Source organism: Pleurodeles waltl, chromosome 6 (assembly GCF_031143425.1).
Source record: "Pleurodeles waltl isolate 20211129_DDA chromosome 6, aPleWal1.hap1.20221129, whole genome shotgun sequence".
NCBI lineage: Eukaryota > Metazoa > Chordata > Amphibia > Caudata > Salamandridae > Pleurodeles > Pleurodeles waltl.
In genome coordinates, this window is record NC_090445.1 from 1,514,602,819 (window position 1) to 1,514,619,135 (window position 16,317).

The 16,317-nt window shown below is 41.7% G+C and overlaps 1 protein-coding gene across 1 annotated transcript in view; it reads left to right on the top strand.

Annotated features, from left to right (window-relative positions):
* Nucleotides 1-16,317, top strand: part of LOC138301781 (taste receptor type 1 member 3-like) — a 69,603-nt gene that overhangs the window by 42,138 nt on the left and 11,148 nt on the right. Inside the window, exons 5-7 of the mRNA XM_069242284.1 lie at nucleotides 1,751-1,853; nucleotides 3,384-3,454; nucleotides 5,582-5,607. Of these exons, the coding sequence (XP_069098385.1) occupies nucleotides 1,751-1,853; nucleotides 3,384-3,454; nucleotides 5,582-5,607 (200 nt within the window). The remainder of the gene's footprint in view (nucleotides 1-1,750; nucleotides 1,854-3,383; nucleotides 3,455-5,581; nucleotides 5,608-16,317) is intronic.

The window sequence follows — 16,317 nt, forward strand, 5'->3', positions numbered from 1 at the left end:
GCTTTCTGCCAGCCTTTCCATGGTGGTAAAACTGCCATGGAAAGGATGGCGAAAAGTGGACTAATGATCAGCACAGCAGTGCTGCCACGGGCACCTCCGTACCTGACCATGACTCCAACCGCCAGCACCCCTTCAGGATCTGTGATTGTGGTGGTGGTCCCCTGGTAGTCCGACCACCAGGGTTGTAATCTGGCAGTAAGACTGCCAGGAGTTCAATGGTCCAACCGCCACTGTGAGTTTGGCGGTCTTAAGACTGCCAAAGTTGTAATGAGGCCCTTAGTATGGTTTGCCATGACATATTAGGATTGGATTAACAATTATACATTCACATAAACCCATCATTATTCAAATACACAGAAAACGTGCATATTAATGAATGAGGTATGCATCGGAAAAGAAGTGTATGACAGGGTGTTTATGTAACTTAACAAAACATTAAAATTTAAGTGAGGGAATGGTCCTTACATTCAGACCTAGGAAAAGGGCAGTGAAAACCTCAAAATTCAGGAACATCATAAATGTGTCTTACTTCACAGAAACAGAAATTAATATAATTATATTTGATTAAATTCACGACACTGCCAGCAAAATTTTGATTTTCCTGAAAAGCACACAGAAAACCACGTGCATGTTGGCGACGTGTGTTCACATAAAATAAAGGTGGACTTTCTGCCTGCGACAGGGATTAAAGTCAGTGCAAGTTGGTTGCGGTCTAGTCGTGCTAAATTAGACACGTCTAAAACAGGCATTATTTTTTAATGATTAAAAATGCTCTTACACTAAAGCTGTAGACCCTGAGCAATATATACAATTATTTACATTCCATAGCAATATGGCAATATTAAATTAACAAAATCTGTATGCTTTTTTGTCAGTGTCTTTTGTAGCCTCAGGGCATCTTGTAGCTCAGAGTGTAAAGCCAGATTCTACTTCAGATTTGAATTTGTCTAAAAAGCACACACATTGCAGAATGCACCACAGAAGGCTACTTCATACTGAATAGAATCCCTTTTAGATTCTGGATAATGCTGCCAGACACTGCCACCTACTGGGCAAAATCTGAATCCTGCAAAATTCCGCAGACTATCCTCTAGCTGCATGGTATGCTTCTAACTTTTACCGTTCAGTAAAAATTAGTTACATTGAAAGTATTTTTATTGAATATGAGAAGCTTATTTTCAGTGTACGTTTATAAATAAAAAACTCGTTTACTGTATAGTGTCTTAATTAAGTTGAGGCTTCTTTTAACAAATGTATCAAAGCACTAGGACGCAATATAAGGCTGGTGTTTGCTCTATAATACTTAACTATAAATGAACATATGTAGCTTGTTTAAAACTCCTGGTTTTAAATTATGGTTTTATGATGTATGTTTTATGAGGTGAAACCTGCTAGATGTGATCAAACAAAGGAAGGACATGTGAATTTCATACTGCTGTTCCGAGGGGAACATTGAGAGATACATTTGGTAATGTAAAAACACACAAAAATATCAGTCATAAAAACATATCACAAATGAAATTGAAGTAGAGCAACGTCATTCTAAGTTGGTTGCAGTATTGGACAGAGGGGAGAAGCTCTAGCTCCCATTGAGGTAGGGAGTCAAGATACCAGCATAATTTCCCTCACAAATATGTTTACTGAAAGTTAAATCTATAAAAAAAGATGCAAGCCTAAAATGCCTAATGGCTGAGGCGATGCAAAATGTGTGCTATTTGAAGGAAATCTTGCATAATTCTTATATTTTCAGATATGCAAGTTGAGTGAATTTTTTCACATTTTGCGATTGCACGAGGGACTGGTCCGAGCAGAAAAAGGTATTTGGGAGCTGCAAAAGTTGATGTGCGCCGCAGGTGAGATATGTTTCCGGCTCGAGACAAGTTTCCTTCTGGTATCTGTGAGTCAATTCTAAATGAGGTGTTCTCTTGCGATCATTTTTCACTCGAGATGTGGGCCTTCTACATTTCATGTACTATGCATAATTTTGTGTAATTTCTATAAAAAAGTTTGCATTTAACGACAGAAAACTTCACCTTTCAAACAGCATGATGCAATTAAGTTAGCAATGAAACTAACAAAAAACCCTGAAGGAGGTTTATGAAAAATGGGCAGCCTACATTAAGATTTGACCTAGAAAAAACGGAAACTTCTGAGGGATAGATTCCACAGGTAATTTGGTCAACAATAATCCTTTCATTATTATTGAACTAGGATGTCTACTATTCACAGTGCTTTAAACTTATATTGCCAAGCACAAGGACCTTCTAGACATTGGTGTCAGATTTGCTCAGTTGAATAATCGAACAATTACACTTCGTGGTGCTCATGTATACTGTATACAAAGGGATGGTATTGTGCCTGCAATGGTATATTGCATACAGGACCCTGTGTTCCATTTTGGGAACTCCAGGCCTGCCCGGTAAAGACATGAGGAGAAGAGAATTGTGTTGTGGATAGTTGACTTTGAGTTGTGTCTGCTGTGACAGACATCTTTCATGAAATTAAATAAAAAGGAGAAGTGCCCACTTCAAAAGAAACAGAACCTCAACACAAAACTTCAAAGACACAGACCCTAAATGACAATTAGTGTCTGGAAAAGTAGTCCCCAACAATATGTCATCTGCCAGTCAGCCAGATGGGCTGTGTGAGAAGGGGAAGACTTCTGCCTATGAACTGAAGGCCATGGTCTGCTAGTCTCCCTGCTTGGTGAGGTGCTATCACCCAAGGAATACTGTGAAGACTCACTGGAGAAGGTGTGAAGATTCTGCTGTGCACCGAATGGGCCATAGCCCATGTGCAAAACTGTTTTCGGCAACCTCTGAATGCCAGGAGAGGGCCGCTGTAGATTGTGCCACGTAACGAGCACTATGTTGAGGGTGCCAAGTCCACACTGCCTTGCTGCAGTGACCCCGTATGCCAGAAGGGGTCACAGGTGAAGAAGTTGTGTGACCAGCCTGCCAGGTCTTGTGAACGCCTGAGCTGCAACACCATATGCCAGGAGAGGCCACTGTGGTAAGGGTGATTGCACCGGAGGAGTCTATGTTGCAGCCGAAAGGTATTGCTACAACCCTTTATGCCGAGGGGTGCTGCCAGGACCAAATCATCAAAGACTTTGGGCTGTCTCCCAGGACTGAAGTGAGGATGTGACTGGCGGGACTATCTGCACCAAAAGATCTGCCCTGACTGACCCCTGTGGATAAGGAGGATGCCGAAGACGATAACGTACCCTCGCAGGACGTTAGAGCAACATTTGCCCTTTGGGAAGAACTTGACTTCCTGCATTGCTGTGAGCTGGAAGCTGCTCTGATTGCTGGGGAGAGTGGCCGTGACACTTCAGAGAGTAAGTCTGTACCTGCCAACTCTGCTGTGTAATCTCCGAGCAGGATTGGGCTTTTCAAGTGTCCATGCTGAGATCACCTGCTGTAATCCGAATGCCTCTGTGCTGCATTTGCAGGTAAGACTTGAACTAGGGCCTTTGGAGCTCCAGGGGATTCACTGCTAGAAGTGCTGCACCACTATAAACACTTCTGACTGAAATCATTAAGAGTCAAAAGGGAAATCTTAAGTCTGGCCTAATAGTTTTCATTCCCTGATGTGGCCACAGTGAAGGGGGAATAATGCTGAATATGTTATACGAAGGAAGGTGGGACAGGGAATTGCCTGACAACTGCTAGAGCCATAGCCTCAAGGGGATTATGTTTTTGATTCTGACTGTCGTACTTTTCTGCATGTGCAGAGTTAGAAATAAAATACAACTTTTCTTACAAAAGCCAGCATTATTTGGACATTGATTTATTGTTTGTACTGTTTGCACTTTGAGTTATGAATCATGTTCACTGACCTGTATCCACACACCCCAGTGAGCCTTGACTGCTTGACCACAGCTACAAGTAAGAGTCAAGTGCAGAAGAGCTAATAGGGCCAGTTGAGCAGGATCCATAGAAGGCTGGGTCCCAGGACATCAGTAGTAAAAGGCCTCATGACAACGGTTGGGCCCAGTAATTCCTCCTTGCCCTGTGACCCCAAGAAACTGATTCTGACAAGGACTGCCCACTATGTTTGGAGATCCACATCTGCCTGGAGATGACCTGTCTACATTCCGTACATCTGCCTTTGTGCTGGACACACATAAGCAGATCAATATTCCAAGTGGGTGCCATGTTTTCTGAATACTTTTTTCCTATCTTAAAGCAAATTCATATGGCCGGAGTTAGTCCTCTAAAACAAAAATCTGACAACCTTACCCTGCAGGGTGGTTTTACTCCTGTTCATGGGGAGCATTTTAAGTTTGCTGTCTGAGTCACGGAAAAGGAAAAATAGTGACAATTGTCTTGCCGTAAGTGTGGCGGAGCGAGGTGACAATGACTGTGACCTAGTGACCGAGAATTCATTAACATATGAAAGTTAAGTTATTGGTCTGTTGTGGGACATTGGGGCTTAGATATTTTAAGACCATCAAAACTCCTGAAGCCATATTCTGGAACCATTGGTTATCACTACGTTAAGGTACACAAGGGTTTTGCACTTCCACTGCCACTTGACTGAATATTATATGAAGAAACTGTGCAAGAATATTCTTGCTGCACTGGCATCCAGTATATAACGCCAAGCAAGACAGTACCAAATATGTTGATTGGTAAAATTGGGAAGATTAATTAGTGTCATGGAGTATTAATAGAAATTCATATTTGCATTGGGGACAGGCATGTATAGCTACTCTGAGCTACACGGCGTGGGTGGCAACCTTCAAAATATAAGTAGAAAATTGATTTAAGTCTTTATTTGAGCAATGTGTGTCCTCAACGTTTTTATTTTGCAAGTACTACCACTGCAGGCAAACTGTAACTATATCTTGAGTTTATAAAATCTTGTGAAGCTAGTTTTACTTTTTAGATTTGAACCAGGGGCCATAGTATCAAGTAATAGTGCACTTCCATTCTGAGGAAGAGTTTAGATACAGCGTTAAATACAGTTGGTGATATAAGAAAATGCAGAATTTGATATTGTTATAAATGATATGGAGGTATTTGCTAGAGGTTATAGGTGCCTGAAAATATATCCTGTTGAAGGAAAGATTGCTCTTTTTAAGGAGGCTGCACTATCTGTTTCTCAGGTATTATTATTCCTCAGAGTCTTAAGAAGATAAATACATATTATGTTCCAGCTTACCTTTAGTAATTCAACTACTCCTTACAGTAATTGAAATAATGTGATAGGCGATGCCATGTGAAAATTATGGTCTCTGTTTGAAGTGGCACAAATATTTTAAAATGTTTGATGAAATATTGCATAATCGAAAACAATATGATAACTTGATAACAGTTATTAGGAGAATGTACACTTTATGGAGTGGAATAGTTGGTAACATTATTTTAAAATGTATAATAATGTGATCAATGTTTGCATATTAAAATGATGTAGTAAAAAATATGACAGCAAATATATTTGTACTTTTATTTAAAATTGTGTAAGTGCTTTAGATCACTAATTTTGTGTCTTCCATATAACGTTTTAGAAACTTTGAAACTTTACTGCTTGTTGTGGGCTAGATATAAAACCTGATCTATTTTCCTTATTGCAGGTTCCAGTATCCAAGTGCTCAAGCAGGTGCGAGCCTGGACAGATGAAGAGGGTGAAAGGATTCCATTCATGTTGCTTTGACTGTGATGACTGCTTAGAGGGGACATTCCAAGCACCAGGTGGTGAGCAGTTGAAAATACCCTGACAATGTCATGAAATATTTATTATGACCAGGCATGTTGTACGTTTTTACTGGTTCCTGCTCAACAACCACCAAAAACGGGGCACCCCACAGTACAAGGGCTTGTTTTAAAGACTAAAAAACATCTTGCAGGGGTACAGAAATACAGCAGATCCAGACTTTGATGCTTTCTAGTGGTATAAGCTGCCTTGTCATCAAAAAGTAACTAGAGCAGCTTTACTTTAAAATATATAAATAAATGTTGCTCCATGAGCGTGGCGTCTGAACAACCATGGGGCCTAGATAATATTACTCTTCAGTCCCTTGCTTCCTTCTCACAAGCTTGATTGAGCTATGTCCAAAGGCTTTCCTATCTTCTGAGTACTGCTGCATGGCCACTTGCTGGCTTGGCTGTCGAGCAATGCCGACAAAGACACATGAATTGATGGTTCTCAGTGTTAGGACATCGATACATGACATGTGGCCATCCAACAGTCTAGTGGTTACACCATGTCTAGCCACTAATGTATGGAGGTGTTCTTATTTCTCTTCCACCACGTGCCCGGGCTGACAGCATCACTGCATTCACACTTCAGCAGGCTTAGAAAGTGATTAATTTGTGCCAGTGGTTGCACGGCGTGGGCCCCTGCTTTCATTTGTGAGTGCCAGGACTTATTTTCCATCACCAAATTGAGAGAAATATACAGAAAAACAAAAGATTACAAGAAGAAGGAAGAGAAAGATAAGAAACAGCGACAAAAGGAGAAAGCAAAGGTGGAATGTGAAAAACAACTTTATGGAGTGAAGTGAAGATATATGAGGTTTAGGATTGTCAAAGAAAGAAGAATGAGGTAGAACCAAAACTAGGCCATCATAGCGACAAGTTCTTAAGAAATCTTTAAGCCATGTATTTTTTTTTTAGAAATTCAGCCCTTCATAAAGGGACAAAATATATATCCTTAATGGTGCTGTTGTTTACGGGGCCCCCTTCACCAAGGTCCCCATGTCAGTAATACAACTCTATATAGCTAGACACTGGCAGGAACTTTGAACAACCTGGTAAGAATTATCGAGGCGCCCCAGATACTGGCAGTAGGTTACATCCTCATGGGTACTAAACTGAGAGCTCATGATAATAGTAGCAACTCTGAACTACATTGTCATTAAAGCTACACTTTTATTTGAGGGGATGGCATATTTATCTTTCGGCATGTCTCCTTTCGGTGGTGGGAGTCTCACATATTCTATACGGCTGACCCAAATTTATTCCATCTTAATACTGTGGATCTTCCAAAAATATTTACTTACCTGGAAAGTGTGTACAAGCAGACTAACCTACAGGATTCTGGAAGACTGGCTAGTAGTTTGGGGGAAATATCAGTGACTTGCATTGCATTGAGGTTGGGCAGAGAGTGGATAGACAAATTAATTCCATAAGATACATTTGTAGTCCCCCTATCAAATTAGGCCCTGTTAGTGAATAATAGGGAGGAAAGCTCAGGGTACCGGGAAAGTCAGCAATGCTGGCATGTGTCTTGCTTTTTTCTACATGCTCGGTGTTGGACGTTTTCTCTTTTGCAGGGTCATCCCCAATCTTTTTGCCTCCTTCCTCCCATTTTTTTCTGACCTGTTTTTGTTGGCTTTAGGCCTCTGAGCACTTTACCACTGCTAACCAGTGCTAAAGTGCATATGCTCTCTGTATAAATTGTATTGATGATTGGTCTGTTCCTGATTGGCATATTTGATTTACTAGTAGGTCCCTAGTAAAGTCGACTAGAGGTGCCCAGGACCTATAAATCAAATGCTACTAGTGGGCCTGCAGCACTGGTTGTGCCACCCACATTAGTAGCTCTGTAAACATGACTCTGACCTGCCACTGCAGTGTCTGTGTGTGCAGTTTTAAACTGCCAATTCGACTTGGTAAGTGTAGCCACTTGCCAAGCCTAAACCTTCCCTTTTTCTACATGTAAGGCACCCCTAAGCTAGGAACATCACAAAACAAAATAGAATGATGGACGGAGTGTTGAAACTTTTCAAACTTTCACCCCCAGTCATAGATCTGGGTTTAATCCATCGTTATTTTGCTCACCACATCACCCCAGTTTGGACCCAGCCATATGCAAATCAGTCTTGACCCTGTTCCCCATGGGAACAGTCCAGCCCGAACTGCTAGGCCAGGACCTCACTGGACAGGAAACAAACATACTGGGACCAGTTTCAGGGTATCACCCTTCATCAGCCAGGCTAGCTTGAATCCAGAGGCGCAGCGAGCATGGGTCCCACGTCTGGGCATGGAGGACCTGACTTGGCAGTTTGGGCTGGACTGTTTCCATGAGGAACAGGGTCAAGACTGATTTGCACATGGCTGGGTCCAAACTGGGGTGGCATGGTGAGCAAAAGAACGATGGATTAAACCCAGATCTGTGACTTGGGGTGAGTGTTTTCATTGTTCAGCACTCTGTCCATCATCCTTTTGTGTTGCTAAAGTACCCCTAAGGTAGGCCCTAGGTAGCCCCATGGGCAGGTTGCAGTGTATGTTAAAGGTGGGACATGTACTGATGTGTTTTACATGTCCTAACAGTGAAATGCTGCCAAATTTGTTTTTCACTGTTGCAAGGCCTATCTCTCTCATAGGTTAACATGGTGGTTGCCTTTAACTATTATTAAAGCGCAGGTTCCCTTTGGGAGCAGATAGAAATTTAGAGTTTAGGGTCTCTGAACTCACAATTTAAAATACATCTTTTAGTAAAGTTTGTTTTTAGATTGTGTGTTTCAAGATGCCACTTTTAGAAAGTAGGCGTTTTCTTGCTTAAAAGATTCTGTGACTCTGACTGTTTGTGGATTCCCTATCTGGGTCAGTTTGACAGTTGGACTGCTTGCACCTCCCTCTAGACAGTGACACAAAGGGAGCTGGGATGTAGCCTGCATATCCAGATGAGCCATCTGTGCTGCGAGGGAGGGGGTGAGTGGCCACTCACACCTGAAAGGGCTGTGCCTGCCCTCACACAATGCAGTCTCCAACCCGGTGGTTTGTGTTTGAGGCCTGGCCTGGGCAAGGCAGGATCTCACGAACAAGAGGGACTTTCCTTTGAAGTAGGCTCACTTCAGAGGCAGAAAGGGGTAAAAGAAGAGCCTCCAAAACCCCTGAAAATTAGATCACTTCTGGAATCAAGAGAAACCTCAGCCAAGGAGAAGAGCTGCCCTTCCTGTGACTGTGCTTTGTGGCGCTATCCTACAGTTGCTGCTTCTGCCTGTGAAAGTGGACAAAGGCTGGACTTTGTGGTATATTCCTGCTTGAGAAGAATCTCCAGGCGCTTGGACTGAGCTTGCCCCCTGTTCTGAAGTCTCAGGGCCATCAAAGACTTCCCCTACCAGCACCTGGACTCTCTGCTGAGACTCCTGCCCTGACAAATGATGCCCTATACAGTCCCTGGGCCCTTGAAAGGAGAAGCTGGTGAAAATCCAAGAAAACCGACTTTGGACGACTCCAGACCGATGCTGCTGCCGAAACGCGTGATGCCACCTGCAACCGACTCTGTGGGCCTCGCTGGAGTGCGACGACCCTCGCAGGCCCGACATCGCTGCAGCCCCGCAGCAGTCCACGACTCCGTGGATGTCACTGCACCACGTCATGACCGCCGGATATCGACTCCGCGGAAGTGCGCGGATTCAACGCTTTTCGTGGCCGCCGCCTCACCTCCACCGCTCCGCAGCAAGGACCCGACTCCTCTTCATGACGTATCCACTCCTTCGTCCCCAGCACCGGATCCGACACCGCCGCGATCCCCGACTTCGTGCACCAGCTTGTTTTCACATTTCACTAAGGTACTGTACCTGGGGTCTACGTGACTCCATACCGGGAACCATCGGCGTCAGATTGTTGGGAATGACTCCATCATGAAGCTGTATTATCACCTCATCGAAGCATTTTGTGTTTCTAAGCTCTATTTTTTAGTTTAATCTTTAAAAATTCATAACTTGACTTGTGTATGTAGGATGTTTGTCATTTTGGTCTTGTTTTGTTTAGATAAATATTGGCTGTTTTTCTACACCTGTGTTGAGTCATTCTGTGGTGTTCTACTATATTACTGTGTGGGGTGGTACAAATACTTTACACCTGGTCTCTGAAGTTAAGCCTGCCTGCTCGTGCCAAGGTACCAAGGGGGTGAGCGGGGTTAACTGAGGGTGATTCTGCTTTACCCTGACTGGAGTGAGGGTCCTTGCTTGGACAGGGGGTAACCTGACTGCCAACCTAAGACCCCATTTCTAACACTCGGATATCAAGTTATGATTGCATGGCCTCCATAAGCTAGGGCATGATTTAGGGAGTCGCTACTATCTTACACTGAATGACAAAACACTCCTGAAAGATACCTTTTTCTTAAGGCATGATGAATGCTCCTAAATGCTAAGTGGCATGGAGAGTTGAACTGCCATGAACAATCCCTGGGTTGATAGAGGTTGAGAATTTCTGAAATAAGTTGTTGTAGCTCCCTCTCTCTCCTTCTATATCATTGGCTTGAAAGCTGCAGTGCAAAGACTATTGTCTTACAGTAAATACTCCCAGCCCAATGTGTCTCTCTGGGTCATGGGACTAATGAAGGGGTCATGCCAGTGGCTTCCAAGACCTTGGAACTCTGAGCAGGCTGTCAGGAAACCAAGACATGTAAGAATGTTGTTGTGTGTGAGCCACTACAGATGGAACAGACTAGATAGGTCAAACCCGATAGGATGGTTGAATGAAACATTGACTGTAGTAGAAAAGACTAGACATATGTGCAAAGGAACAGATTAAGTAGAGATGAAGGGGGTAAAAGAGCCTGAATACTTGCAATCTATGGTAAGCTGTTTGCACAGACGCAACAGTAGGTTCTCTTTCTAAAGCTCAGGGCTTATAAGGGTACCACTGAAAGGAATTGCATACTAACAAAGGAAATGTGAACTGAAAAAGCATCTTCCCAAAAATGCTTAGTAGAAGATTAATGTTTATGTGGATCTAGAACTGAAGACAACCCGAAAACGGCTGAGAATCATACATTTTTTTACACTTATTCAGGATACCTTTGTAGCATAAACAGATGTACTGATTTAAACTAATGATAAGGATCAGCCAGTTTGGATGAATGAAAGACAGAATGAATGTTCCAAATGAGTGGCAAATTCAATTAAAAGGCCACAGGATTGATGTCATGAGTTATAACAAAAAGGCAGAAAAATGGTGGCTGAAAGTTAACTGGCAGCATATGAACAGAAAGAAATTATAAGATAGCCAACCCTTCCCTCCAGGAACAAAAAGGGAACAAATTGATTGAGTTATTAGCATGTTTCTTCATCTTGACCTTAGAGTCACAACACATTCAGAAACAAGTTTCCTCTGCTTCTTAACAGGAAATTTCCAGCACCACTGACAAGCAAAGGATCAATATGACAAGAAGCTTAAAGTTGTGGATGCATTGCTTGCATGCAAAACAAAAGTGAACACCTGGTGGCATTACTAATTGCATTATTAAAAGAAAATCCAGCAGTTGGTAAATTAGAACTGTAGAAATAGCTCCAAACCGGAAAGTTTTGATTAGTTTGCCATTTGCTCATTTGGCAAAGGCTCATATCCAGAAGAATGAGCTTATTCATCTCTCAAGGAATGACTACACAGAGCCTTCAAAGAAATTTAATATCTCTATCAGAAATGTTAAATTAATATGAGGAAATCCGTGAAGATGAACATTATCAGCCAAAAACAATGGGTGATTTCTTCAACTATTGGTAAATTGCACAGAAGACAAAAATGGCCCTTCTTTGAAAATTGCCTACTATACTCAGTATTACACAGTAGCCTTCTGAAGATGGAAGAATATGTTCTTGTACATCAGAATGAACAGTTGACAGCCAAAAATATTGTAAAACAAAATCTAGCCCGGTCTACCACCCTTATCTCCAGAAATGGCTGTCTTGACAATCAATCATCAATCAGGAATTTGTAAAGCTCACTATTCACCTGTGAGGGTCTCAAGGCTCTGGTGGAGGGGGGGGTGTTGGAGGGGAGAAGGTGCTGCTGGCTGCTCGAACAGCCAGGTCTTGAGAAGTTGACACACTCTCAATAAATTCAACTGTACCACCTTAGTTGGCACAAGGATATCGTCTTGGATGAAATACAATTCACTTAAATGTGCTAAAGAAAATATTTGATAAAGATCTTCAAATTCCTTTGGATCCATAGATTGTGGAGCAATCAATATTTTAAACAAAAAGACTGATCTATTCCAACCACACATTAAGAGGGAATTACAGGCTGATCGTAAGTGATTACTCCAGATGACAACGGAATATAGAGTCCAGCAAAACATTTTTTTAACTAGGAATATAACTGATACTGAAATTATAATGTGCAAAGAAAAATGCCCTTCTAGCTTGATGACTAATCTTGCAATGAAGAATTTGCCAACACTGTAACTTCTTATGATCAGTTAATATTTAAAATGGTTCTCTGGTGCCCATCAAAAGATATGTCAATTCAGTTCTTGGCTTCATAGCTACAAGTTCTCTTCAAGAACTGAGTAGTTTCATTCAGACTGTCAAAACATGACATAAATAAAAGATAGGATGTTCTTGTCCTCCATCTTATTGCTCTTGTAACAAAAGTACAGCGATTGCCCTTTTAGAGGGATCGGCTTCACAATAAACTTCTTTGATGTATCTGAATGGCAAAAGATTGGTGCTTAAGTAAAACGCTGTTTCTGCTCTTTCAGCTTGATCGTTCCATCCTGTCTTCATTATTGCTTTTGCAAAATATTGGTGTTGTGACTGGTTATTAATGAGAAATTCTTAATAAATTGACAATGCAATGACATTTTGTAAATCTAAGGAAAGTTTATCTTTGCAGTTCACAGGTGAAGGCCAAACCGTAGTAACTGAAACCTTTTTTTGGTTCATTCAAAGGCCAGCATTCAATTGAAATCGAAGATATCAATATTTTCCTTCTCAAACACACTGCTCAGATTTGCAGACAAATAATGCTGTTGAAGCCTAGATAACAAAAACTCACATGTACTTTAAGTTCCAGAAGAGTCTTTTAAAGCACAGTAATAACATCCAGATAGAGGAATATAAGCTGAAGACAACAGAAAATATTGAATCCATTGAACGCTGAAAACAGCCGGAGCGTTGCATGATGGTCAATATGCCTGAGTGGGTGTAGAAAACAATCAGGCCGCTTCCCGTATATGCAAAAGATGCCAATCACCTCATAAATCAATAAGCTTAATTAAATGTGGTCATGGCCTGATTCCAAGACGCCTTCATTAAGAAAAAAAATAATAATCAACACAAGTTTTAAAATATTGATTTTTCTTTGATGCAAGAAAAAAGTGCTCCAGCAGATAATAATGATGGGACAAAATAAACCATTTTGAAAGTCCTCCACCGCATATTCTTTCACTAGCTCATATTCTTTCACAATTAAGAAATATGTCCAAAAAGAACAATAGATATAGCACTGTCATATTCCCTATGAGGGTAAAGTAAACAGACTTTAGGCTTTGGAGAAAAAGCATGTCAATAGATTGCACTTCAGTTTGACCTCGAATGAACTTGCAATGGACAGAAAAGCTGTCTTATTCGGCCTGAAATTAATGGTGAGCCAATGGCAATTACAATTGCTTCAGAAGTGTTATTAACTGCTTTAAGAATATTAGTCTTAGGGCCATATTTATACTTTTTTAGCGCCGCATTTCTGCCGCTTTTTGACGCAAAAACAGCGCAAACCTACAAACTACAACTCTATTTTGTAAGTTTGCGCCACTTTTGCATAAAAATATGACGAAAATGTGATGCTAAAAAAGTATAAATATGGGCCTTAGTGTCTCAGTCTTGATCCATCAGCATCTCAAGGAGCCTTTATCCAACGATATAAAGCTATTAACAACCTTTCCTTATTCTGTTCTCATAGAAATTGGTATAAGGAACAAATGATTATCAGTATTATTAATAGAAGATTAAATGTATGGAAGCCAACCCACTCCTAGATTCTTTTCTTTCTCAGGAGGTGATTGGGTTCTTGCAACATTCTTCTGACATATAGATAGATAGATAGATAGATAGATAGATAGATAGATAGATAGATAGATAGATAGATAGATAGATAGATAGACAGATAGACAGACAGATAGATAGATATCTTGGGAAAGGGCAGTTTATAAAGCTTTTCCACACCCTTTTCCCAAAACTCATTGAGCCGACTTGACACATGAAGAACCCATTTTTGAGATTCACAACTCTGCAGTTTCACAGCCACACTTCTCATCCAACCCTCTGTGCTGCTCGCGGAACTCCCATCCAGGTGACTGGGAGCACTAAAACACACTGGCCCATATTAATACTTTTTTAGCACGGCATTTGGGTCATTTTTTTATGCAAAAGCGGCACAAACTTACAAAACACCATTATATTTTGTAAGTTTAGGCCTCTTTTGTGTCAAAAAATTACGCAAATGCGGCACTAAAAAAGTATAAATATGGGCCACTGTGTGGTCCAGGTGACGAGGACTCAACCATGGCCTGAATGTGGCATCCAGCAAAATGCTGCCTCAAAGAGAGCAGCACTGTATTAGTTTAATTGCTTGTAATCTCTGGTAAACTTTTGGCACAGTTGTAATACTCTGGTACGAAAAATCTACATCCCAGCAAAACAGCTCCTGGAGATGATGTAGGAGATGGCCTGACACTTAGGCCCATATTTATAGTTTTTTAGCGCCACATTTGCGTCATTATTTGACGCAAAAGCAGCACAAACTTACAAAATACAATTATATATTGTAAATTTGCGCTGCTTTGCGTAAAAAAAGAACGCATATATGGCGCTAAAAAAAAGTATAAATATGCGCCGCATGTGCATCAAAAAGCAGCGCAAATGCAGCACTAAAAAGTATAAATACGGGCCATATTGTTTCCAGTGGATAGCAGCCTTTTCCATTAGAAATATGTAATTTTGCACAAGATGCAGTTTGTGATTATCGAAGTGTAAGCCTAATGACAAGTGCAGCGTAGGTAAACATAATGATTAATTCATGTGCACTTATTTTGGTTTTCACAATAAGTAATCCATTCACAAACTTAAATCAGCATGAACATATCTTGCGCACACAAAAAAATTAAATAAATGTGAATCTGGCCACTGTTTCCAGAGGTCACAAGACTTCACTTTGCTCAGTTAGGCAGCCAGATAGCTCCGCAGAGTGAAACTGTATTCCAAAAAGCATAAACCTCCGCTACCAAAAAACACCTATCGTGATGATGTCATGGAAGGTCACCCCGTAAACCATGTGGAATGGGGAAATACTTTCGGGGCACCCACCCCAGACAAAACTAAGAGACAGAATTTTTGTTCTGTGGGACCCTTGGATCTGGGCCCTACTGAACAGAACCAAAAAGACAATATAAAGCAGTACCAAACATCACAGAAATAAAGTTGAAAATATTGAGATGAGGCAGCTGTGAATATTTGTCATCGCAGTCCCAATTTCCATTAGCAGTGTAGGAGGCTGGCCTGGCTTATAGTGGGTACCTTGTGGTACTTACACCTTGTGCCAGGTCCAGTTATCCCTTATTAGTAAAATAGAGGTGTTTCTAGCACCTTAGGCTGTTAGAGGTAGCTATAGCTGAGCAGCTTAGGTTGAACTAGGAGACATGCAAAGCTCCTACTATACCACTTATATCATATAGCACTATATCACTAGAAAACACAATACTCAAAGTTACTAAAAATAAAGGTACTTTATTTTAGTGACAATATGCCAAACGTATGTCAGAAGATACCCTCACTTAGGAGATAAGTACTATACACAAAATCAGGTAAGTAACAGTAAGAACAGTAGTGCAAACAATGTAGAATCACAATAGGATGCAATAGGTAGAAATAGGCCTAGGGGCAACACAAAACATATACTCCAAAAGTGGAATGCGAACCACGAATGGACCCCAGGCCTATGGTAGGTTGTAGAGGGTCGCTGGGACTGTGAGAAAACAGTAACGGTGTCCAAAATACCCCACCCCAAGACCCTGAAAAGCAGGAGTAAAGTTACCCTACTACCCCAGAAAGACAGTATAGTCGAGATAGGGGATTCTGCAAGAAGAACAACTGCTACCAAAACACTGAAGACGGATTCCTTGACCTGAGGACCTGTAAAGGAAGGGGACCAAGTCCAAGAGTCACGCAAGTGTCCGGGGGGGGCAGGAGCCCACTAAACCCCGGATGAAGGTGCAAAAAGGCTGCCTCCAGGTGGAGGAAGCCGAAGATTCTGCAACAAGGGAAGGTGCCAGGAACTTCTCCTTTGATCAGAAGATGTCCTGCGGCGGCGTGCTGGAGGATGCAGAGTTGTTTCCACTCAGAAATACCGCAAACAAGCTTGCTAGCTGCAAGAATCGCGGTTGAGGATTTTGGGTGTTGCTACAGAGGAGGCACTAAGCAACTCAGAGAGCCCCCACAGAAGCAGGCAGCACCCGCAGAAGTACCGGAACAGGCACATAGAAGATCTGAGGACAGCGGTCGACTCAGAGTCACAAAGGAGGGTCCCACGACGTCAGAGTCCAACTCAGCAAGTTGGGCAATGCAGGACGGAGTGC